At 39.2% G+C, this 20,914-nt stretch overlaps 1 protein-coding gene across 2 annotated transcripts in view; it reads left to right on the top strand.

Moving 5' to 3' along the window:
• The window catches only part of LOC121462857 (kynureninase), a 130,214-nt gene that overhangs the window by 6,869 nt on the left and 102,431 nt on the right, over window positions 1-20,914 (top strand). For both annotated transcript variants that reach the window (XM_041674818.1, XM_041674817.1), the window contains exon 2: window positions 1,579-1,760. In XM_041674818.1, the coding sequence (XP_041530752.1) occupies window positions 1,592-1,760 (169 nt within the window). In that variant the 5' untranslated portion in view covers window positions 1,579-1,591. The remainder of the gene's footprint in view (window positions 1-1,578; window positions 1,761-20,914) is intronic.

Raw genomic sequence — 20,914 nt, 5'->3', positions numbered from 1 at the left:
ACCACCACGGAATCCTGTTTGCTCTGAGGTGATCAAGAAGCAGTAGGTGGTTAAGTTACTCTGGTATCATATGAAGACAAAGGTGAGATTCAGAGAGAACTTTCCTCTCCAGTAATATAATTTGCATGCTAAAAACTCTTGTTAACGTTTAAGTTATCCATAAATTTAAAATGTTGTTATATGGAGAATTAGGTGTCTCTACTTAAAAAAAAATATCTTCATTGTCACAGCTTAGTGAAGTAGCTAGCTAGAATGAGATGAAACAATAAATTTGTGGCCTTTTTTTTTTTGGATAAGAATGGAATAAGGGATAGGGAAATGGCTCAGTCACCAAAACTACTTGGTTTTTTTTTTTTTTTTTTTTTTTTTTTTTTATAACAGAACCTGGCTTTGCTTCCCAGCACCCACACAGCTAACAACTGCCTCTAACTCCAGTGCCAATAATCGGATTCCTTCCTCAGGCCTCTCTGGACACTGCACACATAGGGCGCATATACATATATGTAGGTGAACAATCATGTTCACAAAATAAAAATAAATAAATCCTAAAATTGAAAAAATGATGGAAGGAGGACTGTAAGGGAGATGCCTCAGTCAGGAAACTATCTGCTCTACAAGTTTATTTCAGCTCTCCAGCACCTGCAGGAAAATTTAGGCGCAGCAACAGGCATTTGTAACCCCAGGATGAAGGGGAGGATAGAGACTAACAGATCCCTGGACCTCACTGGGATGCCAGCCTAAGCTATGGGTGAGCTCCAGGTTCAGTGAGAGCACCTGCGCTAGGAATGTAAGACTAAGTGTGTGAAGACAGTACCAACACTGATGTTCAGTTTCCGAATGCACACACACAGATTTGCAATGCACAAATCACATGCACATACACACAGAAGCATATGCATGCTTACATACATACATACACGACAGACATCAAAAAAAACCCAGCAACATTAGCAACAGTAGCAACAAAAAATTCTTCTTTAATCTTAACCATTTTTGATTTTGTTTATTTAGAGAAGTTATCACCGTGTATCCCTGGCTGGGCTGGAAATCTCTCTGCAATCCAGGTTGACCAAAAACCCACAGAGATTTGCCCCTGCCTCCCTGTTGTGCCACCACACCTAGCGTAATATTTCTAAGTTCAAACATTTCTAAGTTACTACTGTTGTTATTTTATCTATAACAAAATCTTAGGGTGAGGTTTAAAGCGAGTAATTACACTGTCCTTCCACCATCTAAGTTACAGGGATGGAACTTAGGTTTTCAGGATTGGCAGCAAGGGCCTTTACTCTCGGTCCCCTATCTCTGGCCATTTCTGTTTGTTTGATTGGGGTCGGGGTAGGTTTCAGGACGTAGCCCATCCTCATGATGTAGCCTAAGATTGTGTTTCTCTCTCAGTTATTCTCCTACCTCAGCCTTCCAATTCCAAGATGATAGGTATGTACCACCACTCCTGGCTATGATTCCATTGTTTCTGAAACTGCAAAAATGGGAATTTGAGTTTAAAATCTCGAAAAGGGATAATACTCCCCAGAAAAGTGACGGTGGTTATATTGTTTCATCATTTTATTTCCTTCTCAGATATCAGCTTGTGATGGAGCCCTCGCCTCTTGAGCTCCCGGCTGACGCAGTACAGCGCATCGCAGCTGAACTTCGATGCCACCCGACAGATGAGAGAGTAGCTCTCCGCTTGGATGAGGAAGATAAGCTGAAGCATTTTAGGGACTGTTTTTATATCCCCAAAATGCGGGATCTGCCTTCAAGTAAGACTACAGGGAAGGGTTTTGTAAATCAATTTAGTAATTAATTTATCTCTGCTAAAACATAGGATTGTCATAAATCTTTGAAAACCATTGTTCTATGGCATAATAGAGCTCTTACAACTGTGTCTGAGAAAATAGCAGGCCCCTGGTGCTACCCTATCAACCCGTCCACCTACCTGAGACTCATATTCTTTATGTTTCTTATCCTTCCTGAATACACTGCTCACAAGGCGCTTTCACTGTCAACTACTTCTCTGAATAATACAGCAGCTGATTGAAAGCATAGGCAGAGGCGTTTGCTTGTTCTCGGCACTGAAGGCACAAAGCAATGCTTTTCAAAGCGATATTAGAACATGTCTTATTTTGTGGCATCTCATTGATGATAGCGTGGTGCTTGTCTGAGAGCTAATGCATTTGTGGCTGGGAGTATTAGGAGGCATATTATGTGAACAGCTATCTTTGCACGCTGTAAAAAAGGCAACACGTGTCAGAGCTACAAGAAACCCACACTGCATTTCTCGTATCACAAAATGGTCTGAATGGTTCTGTTTCGGGGAAAAAGTCCTGTTTGTAAACATATGGACCCCAGGCACAAAGAATATGAAGAATCTCATATTGAACTCCATTCCAGGTTGACTGGAATGAATCACAAAATCATCCTCATGTGATTTATACAGTTCAACTTCCTTTAGTTTTCCTTCAGACTTAATAAAGTGGATGCCATTTCAAATACTCAGAATCCAAGAACCTCCACTAACATTACTTGGAATAGGACTGGGTCACATATTCTAATTTGGCTTCCACTGTATGAACACCCATGTGAAATGTGACACCTATAGGATCGATTCATGTGTGACTGCCATGTCTAGCATCAGCCATAATTTTGGAAAGATGAAAGTGGAGTGCAAACCAGGTGTCACAGGAGGAATATTTTTGCCTCAGAGTTGGACACTTAAAATTAGATGAGATGTAAAATTTAGTTGTGGGAATTGTAGCATATTGTTTTCCTATGTGTTATAAATAGAAGACTCTGGAATGGAGATATGGCTCAGTGATTAGGTGCACATATTGCCCTTCTGGAAGAACAGAGTTCAATTCTCAGCACCCATATCAATGGATTTCAACTGCCTATAATTCCAGCTCCAAGGGGATTCAATACTTCTGGCCACTTTGGGCACCTGGTGCACAGACCCACACAGAAGCAGACACATGTATAAATTTTTAAATAATTTAATTTTTAAATAGAAGTTTCTTGCACTGCCTATATAATCAGTTAAGAGTTTGTGTCATTTTCCCAACTCTAAGAATAATATCTACTTTGAGTTTTTGCAAATAGATCTGCTTGCGCAAGTAATGGCTGATTCTTAAAGAAAATAAAGAGTGATGGTACATTGATTCACTAATAATTTAAATTTGTTTTAATAACCTGAATTTCAGACAGTTAAAAAAAAACTAATTTATCAAGACAAAGCATGGTTTCCTCACAAGCAGCCTGAGGGCGAATAGGGATGTGTAAGCTCAGTCTAGATTTCCGGCAGAATTGTTCAAAGTGAATACACTTTATAAACATTTTCTTGCATACTATTATAGACAGGATCTGAATATTCATAGAGAGATGCTGGTATTTTTAATGTTTTACACTGTTCTGCAGGTTATAGCCAAACGTGTAAGAAAGGAAGGAAGGGAGGGAGGGAGGGAGGGAGGGAAAGAGAGAAGGAGAGGAAAGAAAGAGTGGTAGGGAGGGAGGAAAGGAGAGAGGGAGAGAGGGAGGGAAGAAAAGAGGGAGAAAAAGAAGAGAGAAAATGTAAGTGAGTAGTACAGGGTTGTTGTGAGGAAAGCGGCCATAAGACCAAAGAAGTAAAAGTAATGGAGGTGAGGGAAGGGGCTGAGCTTCAAGACACACTTGAAATATTTATTGAAGAGTATATTTAAAATTAGCAGACATTGCCCCAGCCCAGCTTTACGGTATAGGTTAAACAGCAGTGATATGATTCATGTAATTAGGCCACTACTCATCTAAAGAAAAAATACTGAAGTCTTTTGCTGTTTTACCTTGTGTGGTCCTGACTTAGAGTTCAGGAAGGTAACAGTTAAGTTTCACAGTAGTAGGAAACACGTGGGTACAATGGGAAGACAGGGTCAGGCATGTCTGCTTCTTTAGGAGGTTTTCAGTGTTTACCTAATATGTCTCCACTGAACTGGAACAAAAGAGTGCTGATAAAATGTCTTTTTCTTTATTTTAAAAAGGTTGTATTTAAATGGATGTGTGAGGCTGCATTAGTTTAACCAGTCTACATACATATAAGTGCCCTGTGGACTGAAGGGCATCAGATCCCATGGAACTGGAGTTCCAGTCTGTTGTGAACTGCCTAATATAGGTGCTGAGAACCTGGCTTCTCTGTCAAAGCAATAAACACTCTCCGCTGCCAAGCCATCTCCCCAGCGACACATTCATCCTTAATAGCCACACGGCAAGCTAACAATTCTAATACTATAAAGGAAAATGAGAGTGGAATCAGGGAACAGCTAACAGCTGGGTTAACAGTGAAATTACAAATTTGAGACTCATCAACATTTAGGTAACATTTGAAAATATAGGCTTGAACATTAAGAAGTACACATCCACCAGAATAAAATTTCTGGAAGCAAAACTGTAAGCAAGAAACTGGAAAAAGCAAACTCTTAGCAGAGTAGGGAAAAGCAAGTCAGGGTACACAGAATGTGTGTAGAGAGACATTCAAAGGAATGAGGGTGCTTACTGATTTCCACAGTCAGAGCCTGAATCCAGCAGTTAAGACAATGTTATTTAGTAGGCTTAACTTTAATCAAGTCAATGGAGTGATAGTGGGGAGGTATTCTTGCAGAGGTAATTGAAAGAACGGAAACTGGAATGTACAGCCATTCTCCAAGAATCTTTCCCCTAAAAAGAAGAAAACCAGTGATCACAGGGAGAGAAAGGAAACCTCGGATGTCTTTGTTCATGGCTGCACTTTAAGAAGAAGCCGAGAAAAGTGTGCGTGAGAAGTTATGTTTCTCAGCTAAGAAGAGTTTCTACTAGCTTTGTTGTCTGCCCCCGCATTTTCAGCTCATGGAACCCACAAACCTTAGATAATATAAACTGTTAAAGACAGTCTTTGTTGGTTCTCAAGAGATGGGGATAGTGGGCAGGATCGACCATTTCTGATAGACATTTCTTGAAAATTTTTCATGGCCTCATCTGATCATTACATCCACCTGGCAAGACAGTCCATTCCTTAATCTTCAATGTGGGAAAGGATTAGAATTAAAAATGTGTTTATCAAGAATCCAAGCTTTCACCCAAGAGTGGAGGCAAGGTCTACTTTCTCCTTCAGTTGTTCTCTTAGTTACATTTCTATTACTACAATAAAGCACCATGACCAGGGCATCTTTTTTAAATTGATATTGATTGAGGTCTACATTTTTATCTGCTCCCTCCTTGCCTCTCCCCTCCGCCCTTCAACCCTCCCCCAAGTTCCCCATGTTCACAATTTTCTCAGGAGATCTTGTCTTTTTCTACTTCCCATATAGATTAGATCTATGTAAGTTTCTCTTGGTATCCTCATTGTTGTCTAAGTTCTCTGAGATTGTAGTTTTCTTTGCTTTATGTTTAAAAACCACCAATGAGTGAGTACATGTGATAATTGTCTTTCTGTGTGTGGGTTACCTCACTCAAAATAACGCTTTTCTAGCTCCATCCATTTTCTTGCAAAATTCAAGATGTTGTTATTTTTTTCTGCTGTGTAGTACTCCATTGTGTAAATGTACCACATTTTCCTAATCCATTCTTTGGTCAAGGGGCATTTAAGTTGTTTCCAGGTTCTGGCTATGACAAACAATGCTGCTGTGAACATAGTTTAGCACATATCCTTTTGGAACAATTGAGAATCCTTTGTATATATACCCAAAAGTGGTATTATTGGGTCTTTTTAAAAAAAAATTTTAGATTTATTTATTTATTATGTATACAACATTCTGTCTCCATGTATGCCCACACACCAGAGGAGGGAGCCAGATCTCATTACAGATGGTTGTGAGCCACCATGTGGTTGCTGGTAACTGAACTCAGGACCTCTGGAAGAGCAGCCAGTGCTCTTAACCACTGAGCCATCTCTCCAGCCCTATATTATTGGGTCTTGAGGAAGGTTGTTTCTTAATTTTCTGAGAAATGGCCACACTGACATCCAAAGGGGCTGTACCACCTTGCATTTCTACCAGCAATGCAGAAGTGTTTCCTTTTTCCCACATAAGTTGTCATCAGTGTTTTTGATCTTGGCCATTCTTACAGGTGTAAGATGGAATCTCAGAGTTGTTTTGATTTGCTTTTCTCTGATGGCTAAGGATGTTGAACATTTTCTTAAGTGTCTTTCAGCTGTCTTAGATTCCTCTGTTGAGAGTTCTCTGTTTAGGTATGCACTCCATTTTTTTTATTGAATTATCTGTTCTATTGATGACCAGTTTCTTGAGTTTCTTTGTATACTTTGGAGATGCTACCTCTGTCTGATGTGGGGTTAGTAAAGATCTTTTCCCATTCTGTAGGCTGTCATTTTGTCTTGTTGACCATGTCCTTTGCTTTAAGGAAGCTTTTAAGAATTAGGAGGTCCCATTTATTAATTGTTTTTCTCTGTGTCTGTGCTTCTGGGGTTATATTTAGGAAGTGATCTCCTGTGCCAATACTTTCACGTGTATTTCTTACTTTATCTTCCACGAGCTTCAGTATGGCTGGCTTTATGTTGAGGTCTTGGAGAGAGTAGGGATATAAGGAACATACCTAAACATAATAAAGGCAATATACAACAAATCAACCACCAACATCAAACTAAATGGAGAGAAACTCTCAGTGATTCCAAGACAAGGTTGTCCACTCTCTCCATATCTAGTCAATATAGTTCTTGAGGTCCTAGCTAGAGCAATAAGACACCAAAAGAGATCAAGAGGATACAAATTGGAAAAGAAGAGGTCAAACTTTCACTGTTTGCTGATGATATGATGGTTTACATAAGCAATCCCAAAAATTCTACCAAGGAATTTCTATGACTCATAAACACTTTTAGTAATGTAGCAGGATACAAGATTAGCTAAAAAAAAAAAAATATCAGTAGCCCTCCTGTATACAATAGCCCTCCTGTACACAAATGATAAAGGGCTGGGAAAGAAAAACAACACCCTTCACAATAGCCACAAATAGCCTAAAATATCTCGGAGTAACCCTACCCAAACAAGTGAAAGACTTGCATAATAAGAACTTTAAATCTTTGAAGAAAGAAATTGAATAAGACACTAGAAAGTGGAAAGTTCTCCCATGCTCTTGGGTAGGCACAATTAACATAGTAAAAATGGCAATCTTATCAAAAACAATGTACACATTCAATGCAATGCCCATCAAGATCCCCCCAAAAAATTCTTCACAGACCTCGAAAGACCACTATTCAACTACATATGGAAAAGCAAAAAACCCAGGATAGCCAAAACAATCCTGTACAATAAAAGATTTTCTGGAGCTTCTGGATGCATCACAGTCCCTGACTTCAAACTCTACTACAGAGCTACACTTACTGAAAACAGCCTGGTATTGGCATAAGAACAGACAGGAGGACCAATGGAATTGAATAGAAGACCTGGATATTAATTCATACTCCTTCAAACACCTGATTTTTGACAAAGAAGCAAAAAAATATCAAATGGAAAGAAGAAAGCATATTTAACAAATGGTGCTGGCATACTGGATATCAACATGTAGAAGAATGAAAATAGACCAAGGCATCTTATAAAATAAATCATTTAATTTGACTTACAGTTTCTGAGGGTTAGAGTCCATGACGGAGGAGCAAAGAAAAACTGATAGGTTGCACAACTGCAGATAGAGAGAAACATTGGGTACCATATGAGCCTTTGTAAACCACAAAGCTGTATCTAAGTACTGCACCTCTTCCAACAATGCCACACTTCCTAATCCTCTCCAAACTGTTCCACAAATTTGAGACAAAGTATTCGAATGTATGTTCCTATGAGGGCTGTTTTCTCTCAAATGCCCACCATTGTGTATCTTATCCCTTAAGGGGAACTTATTTTCAAGAGCATGGGGAAATCTTTTTTTTTTAAGTCCTCAAAATATATCCTTTCTTTGGATGTCTTTCACCCCACAATTTCCAGACCACATACAGGACCAATAGACTCAAAAAGCACATCAGACTGCATCATTGGTGAGGGTAAGTTTGACAGTGAACTATAGTTTTCCCAATATTCCTCTTAGATGATAAAGTCCCAAGGGATTTGAGTGAGAATAGCCTTACATCCTCATAAAAATAAAAACCATCTTCTGTTTGTCACCATGAATCGCCTGTAGCTATTTACCTGTTAGTGAAAGCATGTGAGATTTATCCCATTCACAGGGTATCTCAAGTGGTGTTATTTTTCAGATGTTATTAAGGTGACCATATTTTTAATTTCATGGGTGTACCTCCCTGTCATACACAGAAGACACTATCATCAAGTAGATGTCCTGGTCCTCTGTCTCTTAGGTTATCCAATCCCAAGAGGGCAGTTCTAAAAGCATCTACATATAAAAAACACTAAAGGGATTCAGCAGGTTGCATTTATAAATTTATAGAGATATGTGTAACAATAATAATTAAATAATAAGAAGTCATGAAAAAGGAAAAGGATAACCATTGCTCCCACAAGATAATATCAAGAAATCCAATAACATTAAACAGGACTTAATGAGGTATTGTGGTATGTGATGTTAGTATTAAGTCACTCCCAGCAATATACAAAGATATGAACTCATTCCATTCTGAACAATAGTAGACTAGACACAGATACAATTTTTATTCAGAAAATATATAAACCAGATTAATGAGTCTTTACAATGTGAGTAAATCTCTGTATTCAGATACATGGGTACCGCTTTACAAATGAGTGCCGGATCTCTGTGTACAGCATGAGTTCAGAGGCTCACGTGTGACTCCATATGTGAAATGGCCTGCTACTGAGAGAGGATTCTTTCTGTTTTAAGTTTTGTTTTGATGATGCTTGGCTACAGCAAGGAACTCCCGTCCTGTGGGTGACACACTACCCAGCCTCAAAGGACCCAGGTTCAAGTATCTCTGTTAGAAAACTGAGACTTCAATTTGTCACGTGTTTTGCTGCTGACACTAGGGGCAGGAAAACAGGGAACAAGTTTGGGAAGTGTCCACATTGCTTTTGTCCTCAGAGATGTGGCCTAGAAACCCGGAACTGAATCAATACATGGCTACAGGGAATTCACATGGATGGCATCAGCAGAAAACAAATGGACAATTGCAATGTCCTGTTCATTCTTTAGGGGATTTTGCTCTGACAGGAACAGGAGTACTAGGAATCTCCTAGAGTTCTGACAGACCACAAAGCCTGCGGTTAGGGCTTTTGGATCTGTGAATTCCTCAAGATTAGCAAGTCACCCTGAAGCTCTTTCATACTTTCATTGTATTTCCACTTCTGGCTTCCTAGTCTAATCTTCAGATGGCCCTTAAACATGAAGCTCTATCCCAACCAGCTTATCACAAACTGAAAATATCCTTAAGTGAGAAAGGGCTTGAAAGTCAAAAACTATGAGCAGAATTTAAGTCTGTTAAGTTGAACCAACTCATGCCTTTGCTGTCAGTTCTCAAGAATCATTAGAAGGCCACTAGACACACCACAATAGATGCCTGTGTCGTCCTGGAAGTACTTCACCATGTCAAGTTGTGTCTGACTGCTACCTAAGTACAAAATGCAAGCAAGGGTTTCTACACTGCAAAGGAAAGTAAATACCCATTGTACCAGACCTGAATAATTTTTTTATTTAAAAAAAGCTTTATTTTAAAACATTTTAAAGGGAGAATATGTTACCACCCTCGTGTTTCATTTTAATGTTCAGGAACAGAATAGTTTCTTAGGAAGTTTGACAGGCAGAATTATATGTATTGGATAATGGAAGAAAAGGAAGCCTTCCCTCACCTCTTGCTTTCCTTCTGAGGCATCTTCAGTTTTGACCTGATTCCTCAGAGGACTGTGATCTCAGATTTATGGACATGGGCATAAGTCCCAGATAAGTGCTAGTCCAGACTGCTGAGACGCAGTTCAATATTGCCAAAAGGAAAAACAAGCCAGTTACATTCGTATCGCAATTATTAAGATTGGAACAATTTTATAATTATGGTAGCTTGTACCCAATGAATTCAGATTACATGTCTGGTTCTTCCCAGGGAAAGGGGGGGGGGGCTCTAACTAATCAAAACATGAAGGAAATAAAGACAGTTGGGCCCTCTGTTTTCACCTATTGATTGTAATATAACCAATAACCTTTTCATGTCCATCAACATGCAAAAACATTGTGCAGCTTTGACAAACAGAATATCCTTCATTTATTTCATTTTCTTTCCCTAGCTTTGTCCCCTGCCCCTTTCCCTCTCCCTGCCCTTTAACATGGAAAGAAATTATCAATTTAGGTAAAATTGAAAATAAAAACAAAAGCAATTTATTTCATCTTTCTTAAATAAAGAGTTACTAGTTACAGAGTCCCAGTGATAAGGCAAAAATTCTGGATCAGGACTCAAATCAGACCACCCAGTCCTGGAGAGGGCAATCAGGGAGCAGCATGAACAGAAGTAGAAAAGTGTTCTATGTGCAACTTTTATTGCACACTTGTCAGGGAGGTAACAGAAAAGTTAGCGACAAACTCAATAGAAAAGCTCTTGTCATTATATCCATCCCAGGCCTTTGCAGATGGACACAGGAGCAGGACACAGTCATCTGAGCTGTTATTGTCAAGACTTTGTGTATTGGAGTCTCCCCTGCCTGAGCAAATTACTAAGGAAAATAAAAGCATTCTGGGATGGTCTGAATGGGCAGGGTCCCAGTTCCACTTTGCATGATGGTGTTGTTGTCCCCCAGTTTGCATGTTGGTCTTGTTGTCCACCCCCCTGGCCCTCTGCTGTTCACAAACACCTGGTAAACAAGGAAGAGGGAACAGGTGGCCTTCTCAAGGTCTCATCAGTACAGCAGCCATAGAAGCTACAAAGGCTGTGCTGGAGGAGGAAAGAATTGGGTCTCACAGAAGATTTGTACAACTTGGCCAAAGTAAGACTCATTGCAGAGCCCTGTTTCTACTTCCATTCCAGAAGCCTCTGAGGATACCACCCAGCACTGATAACGGGTACTCAGTGAGCTACTCGTCAAGAGCCGGGAGGCCAAAAGGCTGTGAGAAGGAGGATGTGTTTGAAGGGGGAAGATCTTTATTAGCAAGCTGATAACCTTGGGTAGCACTGAGGGCAGTGATCGAAAACCCATCCTCATATGCTCACTGTGCTCTCAGTGATTGTTCTCTAGGGAAGGGAAACAAAGACAAGGCTTAGGATTGTCATGGGGATCCATCACCCTGTCTATCTGGCTTTATGGTCTGATTGATCATAAACTAAAACTTCATGTCATACACTGCCGTGCAAAATTTTGTTGGCACAAGAAGGTCACAAGTATGTAGCCTAGGAAGCAATTTCTCTCATAATCTCAAAATAAATGTGTTATTCTTGGCATAGAAGGTAACCTTAGAGGAGAAAGACTGGATAGCTTCAAGGAAAAGAAACCAGAGGGGTCACACAACACGGAGTCGGCCAGGACAATGAGATGGCTGCTCCTTCAAACTTTCAGTGGCTGGACAGCCATCGTTCCATTTTGATCAAAGTGGGACTGAACATACAGTATGTAGAATGGTAGATTGAAAATTGAAATTCTAGCCTAGGGCTGGGCAGAGTGGTACATACCTCTAAAATCCCAGCACTTGGGAGGCCAAGGCAGGCACTGTGAGTTCAAGGACACTGTGGTCTACATAGGGAATTCCAGGACAGCCAAAGGTCAGAGAGAGAGAGAGAGAGAGAGAGAGAGAGAGAGAGAGAGAGAGAGATAGTCTATTAATTTCAAATCAAACAGCTCTGTAATAACATCTGAATCCCACTGTCACATAGCTACTCACTTACCGTGTGATGTTTTCACATACACATATAGGGAAGGACATGCTACATATGAATTCTTTCATAGGAAATAATGTACCTTTTGGAGTTAAATCTCATATTTCATTTTCTTTCATTTCTTTTTCTTCTCCTGTGCCCTCAAGCCAAAACATTACCATAAAACTCTCTTGTAGTTATCACAGCAATCTGTCCTAAGATGCTGTTGTCAAAACAGCTTTGGGGCCTGACATGTGTCCTGAGTCAGGACCTCAGCTTTGACAGATTTGCCTTTTTGTATCACTCTGGGCTTTGACGTCTCCAAAGCACAAAGTGCTGTTCTCTGGTTCACTGAAAAAGAATGTCAAAACTGGACAGCAATGTCTTTAAAAAAAAAAAAAAGAAAGAACATGTCCTTCACAATAATTAAAGAATGTTAATTCTTTATCCTGATTTATTCTAATCACAGACATTTTCTGAAACTGAATGAATGCAAGTGTCGATAGTCACACTGGATACTGATATATAAATTACAGCAAGGCCTGTGGGGCATACATTCTTACCTCACACCAGGCACCTGGGAAACTCACTCACTAACATATTAATTCATTACAGAATCATTTTATTTCTAAATATTATATGCACATAGAAATTGTTGGCATTTCTTTAGAACTACAAGGTCATTACTGAGTTCACTTTATAATTTTGAAAAAAAATGATGTCAATTACAACAACAACAACAACAACAATAATAATAATAATAATAACAACAACAAAAATAATAACAATAAAGGGCTGGGCAGATGGCTCAGAGGTTGAGAGCACTTGCTGCTCTGCCAGGGAACCTGAGTGTGGTTCAAAGCACCCATGTTGGAGAGCTTACCACCTCCTGTATCTCCATCGTCAGGGGATCTGTTGCCCTCTTCTGGCTCCCATGGGCACCTGTACATGCTTGGCAGGCAGACACACACATGATAAAAGTAAATGTGAATTCAAATAATGATAACAGTAAAAATGATAAAGCTAATTCATGTTTTATGCATTAAACTTCTGCTAGATTCTCAATATGAGATTGTTACTTCTTATGTTTGTTCTGAGGAGACAGAATTGTTCTGAGGATGTGATCTGTGAAACAGCTGACTAGAACCTTTCTCCTGGAGCCTAATGTGAGCCACTTGACATAATAGCATAAGCTGACCGATATGCATTCATCGTGTGCAAGGTGGAAAGACTTTCTTTACAGGGCTCAATTATTGAATCTTAAAACATTTTAAGGGGGTCCCACAAGTCTTATATTCCTGAAATTGCATGGCGTATTAAGTGGAGTGTAAAATACCATTTACATCCTTGGTATTTCCATTAAGCTTGAGGAATCTGTATTTTGTTTGTTTGCTTCACTTTGTGATTTTTTTGTGTGTGTGAATTGAGTTGAGGGAAAGACTTCCTAGAGTAAGCCTGGAAAATTTGCTAGGTGATATATTTTTTTAATGCTTAGTACAGAGGTACTCTATAGGAACAAGTTCATCTTGATCAATCTTTGATTCTAGCTCAGGCACTGATATTTCTATTTTTAAAATAATAGACTAGAAAGTAAATCTAAAGAAGCACGTGAAAATTTCCTTAGCATTTACAGCATTATAGAGCCATTATTTCATTAACGGGTCATGATCACGTTAAAAAGCAGCAAGCATAGAGGTATATAGAAATAATTTTATATACAAGAATATAAATATACTTACGTGATCTGAAAATAAGTAGCAGTTTACCTATTTCAATTATAGCATACCTGTAACTGATATGCAATGTACTTTCAATTAAGAGCTTGTGTGAACAAGTTTTAGTACTAAGTGAATGGTCTAAACACCTAATGAGCAAAATTTGTGTGTGAGGAAAGCAGTATAATAGAAAATTCATATGTATAGAAGACATGAAACTCTACTTACAGACATTAAAATAATTACAACTTATAATAGCTTCATTAGTATGCCTGCAAATATTAAACGTCTATTTAATTTGAGTTAATCAACCCAGAAAAAAGCTAACGGAGCTTAAGTCACTCCAAGGAGGCCCACTAGGGAAATCTACCTGTTGGATTCAGTCACCTCAGCAGAAGTTCTGAAAATCTGATTTGGCACCAGGGGTGAAAGGCAGTAACTGTAGACCTGAAATGCCAGCTGAAGGGAATAGTAACTTCTCTAAGGGTCTGGTGGTCCGTTGTGGAGAGACATTTCTGGAATACTTACAATAATTGCCTCCCCAGGGAAAAAGCTACTGTACATGCACTGAGCGCTGAGTTAGGTTTCCTTTAGTTCCTGTGCTTTGCAGCATTGTCAGTTTTGTTTCTATTGCCATTTTCCCCTCTGATGGAGGGCTTAGAAGCAACATCAGCAACAGAAAAACAAGTCAGACTTTGTTTTTCTGAAGTTAGGACAAGCATTAGATAAAGCTTCCCATCAAATATGACAGGGAAATTTTATTTTTAACACATGCATACAGCATGCACTGATCCAATCATGGTGATGAGCAGGTACAGTTCCCTGTCAGAACTTTATGCTTGGAGTCATCAAGTTCCTTCCTCCTGATTCTTCATAAAATGCTGAACAGCTATGATCTATATTCTCCCCATTGTGCAATGAGATAAGAGACTTTTTTCCTTCAGCTTAACTTTGGTACTTGGCCCCCTGACCTGCCTCCAAACACGTGTTCTCATCTTGCTCAGCCTTTAGCAATCACGAACAGACACCCATGTTGACATTTTTCGACATCGAGATAAAAGAACATGTAGTATTTCTCTTTCTCTGTCTGCCTTTTCTTGTGACTTGACTGAAGTTGGAATTGTTAAATAATTATAAGGGTCGTTGTTTTAAACTAGGTCTTACCTTGGACCAAGACTGAAATTCAGTTACAGACATCCACACTTAAGTTTGATGGAGTTTGGCACCAACAAGGCGAAACCAAGCTATTTATCAGGCCTTCTAAAAGATCAAGAGAAATGGGCTATAAGAGTCAAATGTGCCAAATGGGCAGCTTCAATCACTGTGAAAAACAGGAGTTACCTTAATCCTCTGCACCCTGTAATATGTAATCCTTTACAAATAGCCTGGAGGAACCTGTGTTAAAAAAGTCTTTAGTTTCCTTTATTTTGCCCCAGACTTACAAGGAAAGTAATTTTTAAATTATCAGTCATCTGATTCTTCTGTTTGTATTTCCTTCTGTCTTTGCGCACCTATGAAATCAACTTTTTATTGATTAGCTTGTTGTTTGCTTCTTCAGTTGTTTTTATTTCCATTTGTTTTGTTTGTGTTTTAGCTAGATCCTCATCACATATCCTCAGCCTGGTGTTAAATTCTCAATTCCTTTTCTGACAGCCAAGTCTAGGGCTTGGTCATTGGAACATGAATTCCACGTTATACAGTGAAATAGCCCTTGACACTAGGTTTACAAATAAAGTCAAATAATATCTTTCATAAGTTGCTGTCATTTTGTTTTCCAATAAATGATATCCGCTATAATTATTATATCATGGAGTAAATAAGGATCAAAGTGATGGGCATTTTTTAATAATTAACTTGTTGCTCAGATTTGTAATAGTGGATTTCCATAACCTCACACTCCAAATAACCCAACTGTCATCATGGCCAAATAAGGAGACTTCCAGAATAAATCCAAACTTTTTTTCTTAAGTCTAACTTAATAAAATTATATACAGAAAGCTGAAATTCTTAAGTGTATCTGTGGAGAGTGCTCTGGGTTGAAGTGTATCCTTTCAAAATCCATACTGAGCAGCAGTGGGATGGCTCAGAAGCTGGAGCCACTGGTATCAAGTCGGATGATCTGAGATCAGTACCTAGATATTACATGGAAGAGGGAGAAATGGCTTCCTCAACGTTGTCCTCTGACCTCCACATCCATGTAAAACAAATGAAAATGCATGTGGAATAAATGTTATTTTAAAGCTGAATCAAGTTAAGCTGTCCCTAATCTGCCATGATTTTGAATTTTTACGAAAAGAGAAATCCGGAGACAGATATACAGGAGATAAACTGAGGGCTGCACATTAAGAGAGCCTTATACCAGACAAGTGTAGAGATTTAGAAGAGGTTCTTCCTCCAAGGCTGTGAAGGAATTAATACAGATGATATCTGATGTTGGGCTTCTAGCCTCAGTTGCCAAGAGACAATAAACTTCTTTGTGGTAAGCCTCCTCATTCATGAGACATTCTTAGAAAAGTACTGTCCTGTTCCTAAATTTTGAAATTGTTAAATTGGAAATAAATTCAGAGGACTTATAACACTAGTACAAAGTGTTCCAGTTGCAACATGTTGTAGATACTTGGAAGATAAAGAAATTAAGAACATATCAGGTTTTCAGAGGGACCTAGGGAGAAACTCAGCAACACCTCTTTTATTCTTTTAAGCAGACCTTCGGGAGATCAGGGCCACAGTTCTTGTCTTAGGTGTTCTCTATAGGTTCTTCCACACTGATTGAAGAAGAAAAAGCACTGCAGTCAAGATGATGTGATCAACAGGGCCTGGTTCACAAAAAGCAGTGTCTCCCTTTACTGTTCTGTCTGTTAGAGGTTCGCAAAACAAGAGCAGCAAATGGTCAAAACCTGAATGCAGATCCTCAAAGCTTCAGGTCAATAAGTCATTCAAAGCAGAACTAAATAGTGAGGACTAAAGGAAAAGATTAAGGTATCTCCTTTACTTCTTCCCCCTTCCAGTGAGAGTGAGGCCAATTCAAAGAAAAATTTCTTCTGAAGAAGTAGAAAGAAAAATTTAAAAGATAATCACAAAAATGCCCAAAGAATCAGTCACTTCAGGTCTTAAGAGTTAGCCAACTTTGGGGTATCTGCTAAGATGGTATATATTAGTCATAGTTCACTTTAAAAGTAGTTTATAATAGTTCATTCAGGTGTGGGGGAAAACAAAACCAAAAAAATGAAAACTAAAAAAAAATAGCAATAGAGATGATCAAACTCAGTGACATAAATGGACACTCTTAATTCCAAGAAAAGTGCCATCATTTCTACGAGAACTGGTTGAGCAGAGCATCAAATTAAACATATATTGAAATCAAAGAAGTTGTCATAGTTAAAAAAAAAAATCCCAAAGAACAGTAACAGCTGTTCTACATCAATACTAACTTCATTTTGGAAGAAAGAAAAAATATAACTCAAAATAGCATGCTGTGTATGTGTGTGTGTGTGTGTGTGTGTGTGTGTGTGTGTGTGTGTGTTGGGAGGAATCTCTCTCCTTAGTCCATCTTAGTCCATGAATAAGAAGCATCAAACAAGTTATCTAATATGCTCACAGGATGTCAAGTTGTGAAAAACTGGGAGTCGCGCACTAAGAACTTGGAATTAAATGTGTACCCAGACCTACGTTCTCAGGAGTTGCTCCAAGATATAACGGGGTATAGAAAAGATGCAAACGTATTTTAGAAAGCTTTACATACGGACTCCAACTATAATTTAAGAGTGGAAAACTGATAGTAATGATTGACATGACATCAGTAATAATTGAAAGGACAGTCTTGAGAATGAGAAGCAATGAGTCATGGCTGACTTGAGGCGCAGCAACTAATGTTCTAATCAAGAGCATCTGGCTTGCACAGATACAGAATAACCTCTAGAAGCCCAAGGAACACATAAATATCCCATGTTTCCAAAGCAGTTTGGAAATGCTATGTTCAACTTATTTTTTTTTCTTCTCATTTAGTATGGGAAGAGTAGCTGTGTTGTAACAAATAGCAAGGATTAGAACAAAAAGAAAAATAGAAGCTATCTTTTGTCCACATGATCATGAATATTAATATTAATGCATATAAATGGAAGTGGAGCTTTTCCTTTGTCCCTGCTGCACAGTCACAAATAAACACACAAATCTCATATTAATTACATAGTGCTTTGCCTATAGCTCAGGCATATTACTAACTAGCTCTTATAACTTAAATTAACCCATTTCTATTAATCTGTATTTTGCAACATGGCTTACCTGTCCTCCTGCATCTTGCTTCCCCTGAAATTGACTCGTCTCTGCCTCTCCGACTCCTCCTTTCTTTCTGTATTTGCAGTTTCACTTTCTTACCTAGCCTTATGCTGCTTTGCTATTGGCCAAATCAGCTTTTTTATCAACCAATGAGAGGAATACATATCACAGCATACAGGATTATCCCACAGCAAATAGACATGCTGAATTCAGTACAGCTTCTATCTGAAAACCATATGAACACCCACACAGTCATTTTATTGATACTATTTGATGCCATGTCCTTCACAACTATCACAGATGCTGATACTCATGGTAAGATCCTGAGAAGTTTTGTACAATAAGTTATGTATGAACGTAGATAAGTTTCTTCCTCAACGCATGTTTCCATGCTCCTCAAATTTCTGACCTTATGACCCCAAGTAAATAAATCTTTCTGGAAATATTAAGAAAAGGAAGAGAGAGAGAGAGAGAGAGAGAGAGAGAGAGAGAGAGAGAGAACTGTAATACTTTGAGGGCTGAACCTGCAGGTAATATCTTCCAGGTGAATAAATGATTCACTGATGAAATTTGCTTAAAGGGCAATAATGTGATAAAAATAAAATGAAATTCACTTTTGATTTTTCTGTATGATCTGACTATAAAATAAATTAGAGTTAAGGGATGGAAGATCATGTTATAAATATTGCTTGGTAGTAAAGTGCTTGGGTAACATGTACAAGGCCTTGGATTCAATTCCCAGGATACTACAAGGAAGGAAGAAAGTTAGTAGTTAGTTCCATTCAATTTGAAGAAAAGTATTATTTTATTTTATACAGTTCTAAGCCATTAATATTCTATTCTTGGTCAGATTATTAGAATGGATATAATTTCATTTCTAAAGCAGGATCAAATTTTCCAGCATAAGATTTGATAGCAAGTTTTGTCACCTTCATTTTGGAATCCCCTCCCCCCGCACCCTGCTACGGTCTGTAAGCTTTGAAGACCCTCTCAACTCTGATCTGTAAGTAACTCTTCTCTCCTCTGCACTCCTCTCCCAGACCCTATGCCATTGGTCATAGGCCTCAGTGACAGGAGACCTTTCTCCCAACCTATCTCCTCCCCAGTCCCCGAACATACTTAGGGGAAGGACCTTCTTTTTTAAAAAAAAAATAAATAAATTTATTTTTCCCCTTTCTCATATCCTACTAGTTCCTTCCCCGTATCTTTATCTGTTCCCAACCCCTCAGGGAGACACCTTCTTAATGTCTGCAGTTATATAACTTAAAATTTTTCTCACAGTGACAAAATATCTGGAAAAAGTGACTTCAAGAAGATTCACTCTCTGCTCAGATTTTAAAAGGTTCCAATGCACGATTAACCTCCTGACCTTGCCTGAACCATGCTGAGGGAGGACATCATGGTAAATGGGCTTGGAGAAATAAGGATACTGACCTAATCATGCCCTGGAAACAGACAAAGAGACAGAGAGAAACTGGAACAAGGCATAGCCTCCAAAACATGACCCAATTACTACTTCCCTAAGCTTACTTTCCACTTCTGAAGTTTCCACCATGTCCCGAAATAACACCACCAGCAGGGCTCAAAGGCTAACACATGAGCCCAGGGACATTTCCTAAACACACCTTAAAAGCCTACCCTTGACCCCCAAGGCACGTGTCCATCTCATAAGGCAAAATGAGTTTAGTATATCTCCAGGACTCTTCAATTCCTCAACAGCTGCAGCAGCTTTCTAAAGCTCAAATCCAAATTCTCCTGAAACTAAAGGCAAATTCTCAACAGTGAACTCCAATAAAATGATAAAAGGGGTTGCGGTGGGGGCCGGGGGGAGTTGTATTCCTCCAAGGTACAAAAACAATCAGTGCATATTTCTATTCTGAAACAGAAAAAAGGTCGCGGGGTTTATAGACAGAAGGGATGGACCAAGGTTAAGACCAAAACTCAAGAGGGGAAGGCTTAATGAACATAGCTATCAGAAGACATGACTGCATACCCATAATTCCTGCACTTCAGAAGTTGAAGCAGGGTAATTGGAGTTTTGAGACCAACCTAGGCTACAGTTAGACTCCCCACGTCGCTCCTTCCCAAAGAGGTTAGTAATTGTGCATCCAGTATTCAGGATTAGTACTGTCATAATTCAAAACTCCAAGAGTGTGAGTGGCCTTATTCCTATGGACATTGCTACCTGCAAGCTGCGCTCTGCTTGGCTTCTGTCTCGGCTAGATCCAAAGCAGCTTTGCTTGGCAAAAATTCAACTTTTCTGGAATCGCTAACTTCCTGGAGTCTCCATTGTGTCTTTAGCTTCCAACATTGTCCTGCCAAATATTTCTCACCGATATCCTGGCTCTCTTCTACAGTGCCTGGCCTCCTAGGTTTTCTTTTAAAGTCTGGATGGAAGCTTACATTACCCTGTAATTCTTGCTTTTTATGTGCTTGCAAAACCAACACCTCCTAGATGGTAACAAAGTCAGCCACCAGCTCAAGCAGTCACCCTCCTTTGGACACCCACACGCACCTCATTTAAACCATGGCTCAGTTATTTCAGAATACTTGGGCAGCTAATCCTGCGAAAACATTTCCCTAGGCTATCCAGTGTGAGCAGTGTTCTCTCAAGGGAGTCTTTCAAATGAGTTTATAAGCTCACTCTTTGACCACAGTGTGCTTTGCTTAGTCCTCAAGTATCTTCAGCATATCTTCTCTGTTGTTCCAGTCCAATTTAATTGCCTTCTTGTTAATGATGCCAACCTCTTTAGCATTCCATGGGGCTCCGTTTTTTGTATGCTCTTCTCTGGGAAAATGCTAAGCTTGTCTAACGTTTCTATTCTTTCTGCTGTGTGGTCCTAATTCTCACTGTACATTGATTAAAAGCATCCAGCAATATCCATGCTAATCCAGAGTTCCAAACAGCTGCTCTCACTCACCCACTGACAAGTTTCAGCTTCGATATATGAGTAAAATTGACACCTGTTTTTTTGTGTCAGGTTCAAAAGATGCAGCAAGGAGATGTTGTATTTATTTTTGTATCTCGCCAGTCGTGATGGCACATGCCTCTATTCCAGCACTCAAGAGGCAGAGGTGTAGGGTTAAGACAGCCCCTTTAGGGGGCGGGGTTTGCCTCGGGCGAATGCCTGCCAATAAATGGGCCTGCGGAGAGGCAGCTAGGCCCCTTTTCCTTCCTACC

Source organism: Microtus oregoni, unplaced genomic scaffold (genome assembly GCF_018167655.1).
Source record: "Microtus oregoni isolate MIOR12 unplaced genomic scaffold, Mior012 000025F_ref0000491, whole genome shotgun sequence".
In the NCBI taxonomy this organism is placed as follows: Eukaryota; Metazoa; Chordata; class Mammalia; order Rodentia; family Cricetidae; genus Microtus; species Microtus oregoni.
Note: the sequence above shows the minus strand (reverse complement) of the source record. Positions and strands in the feature narration are given on the sequence as shown.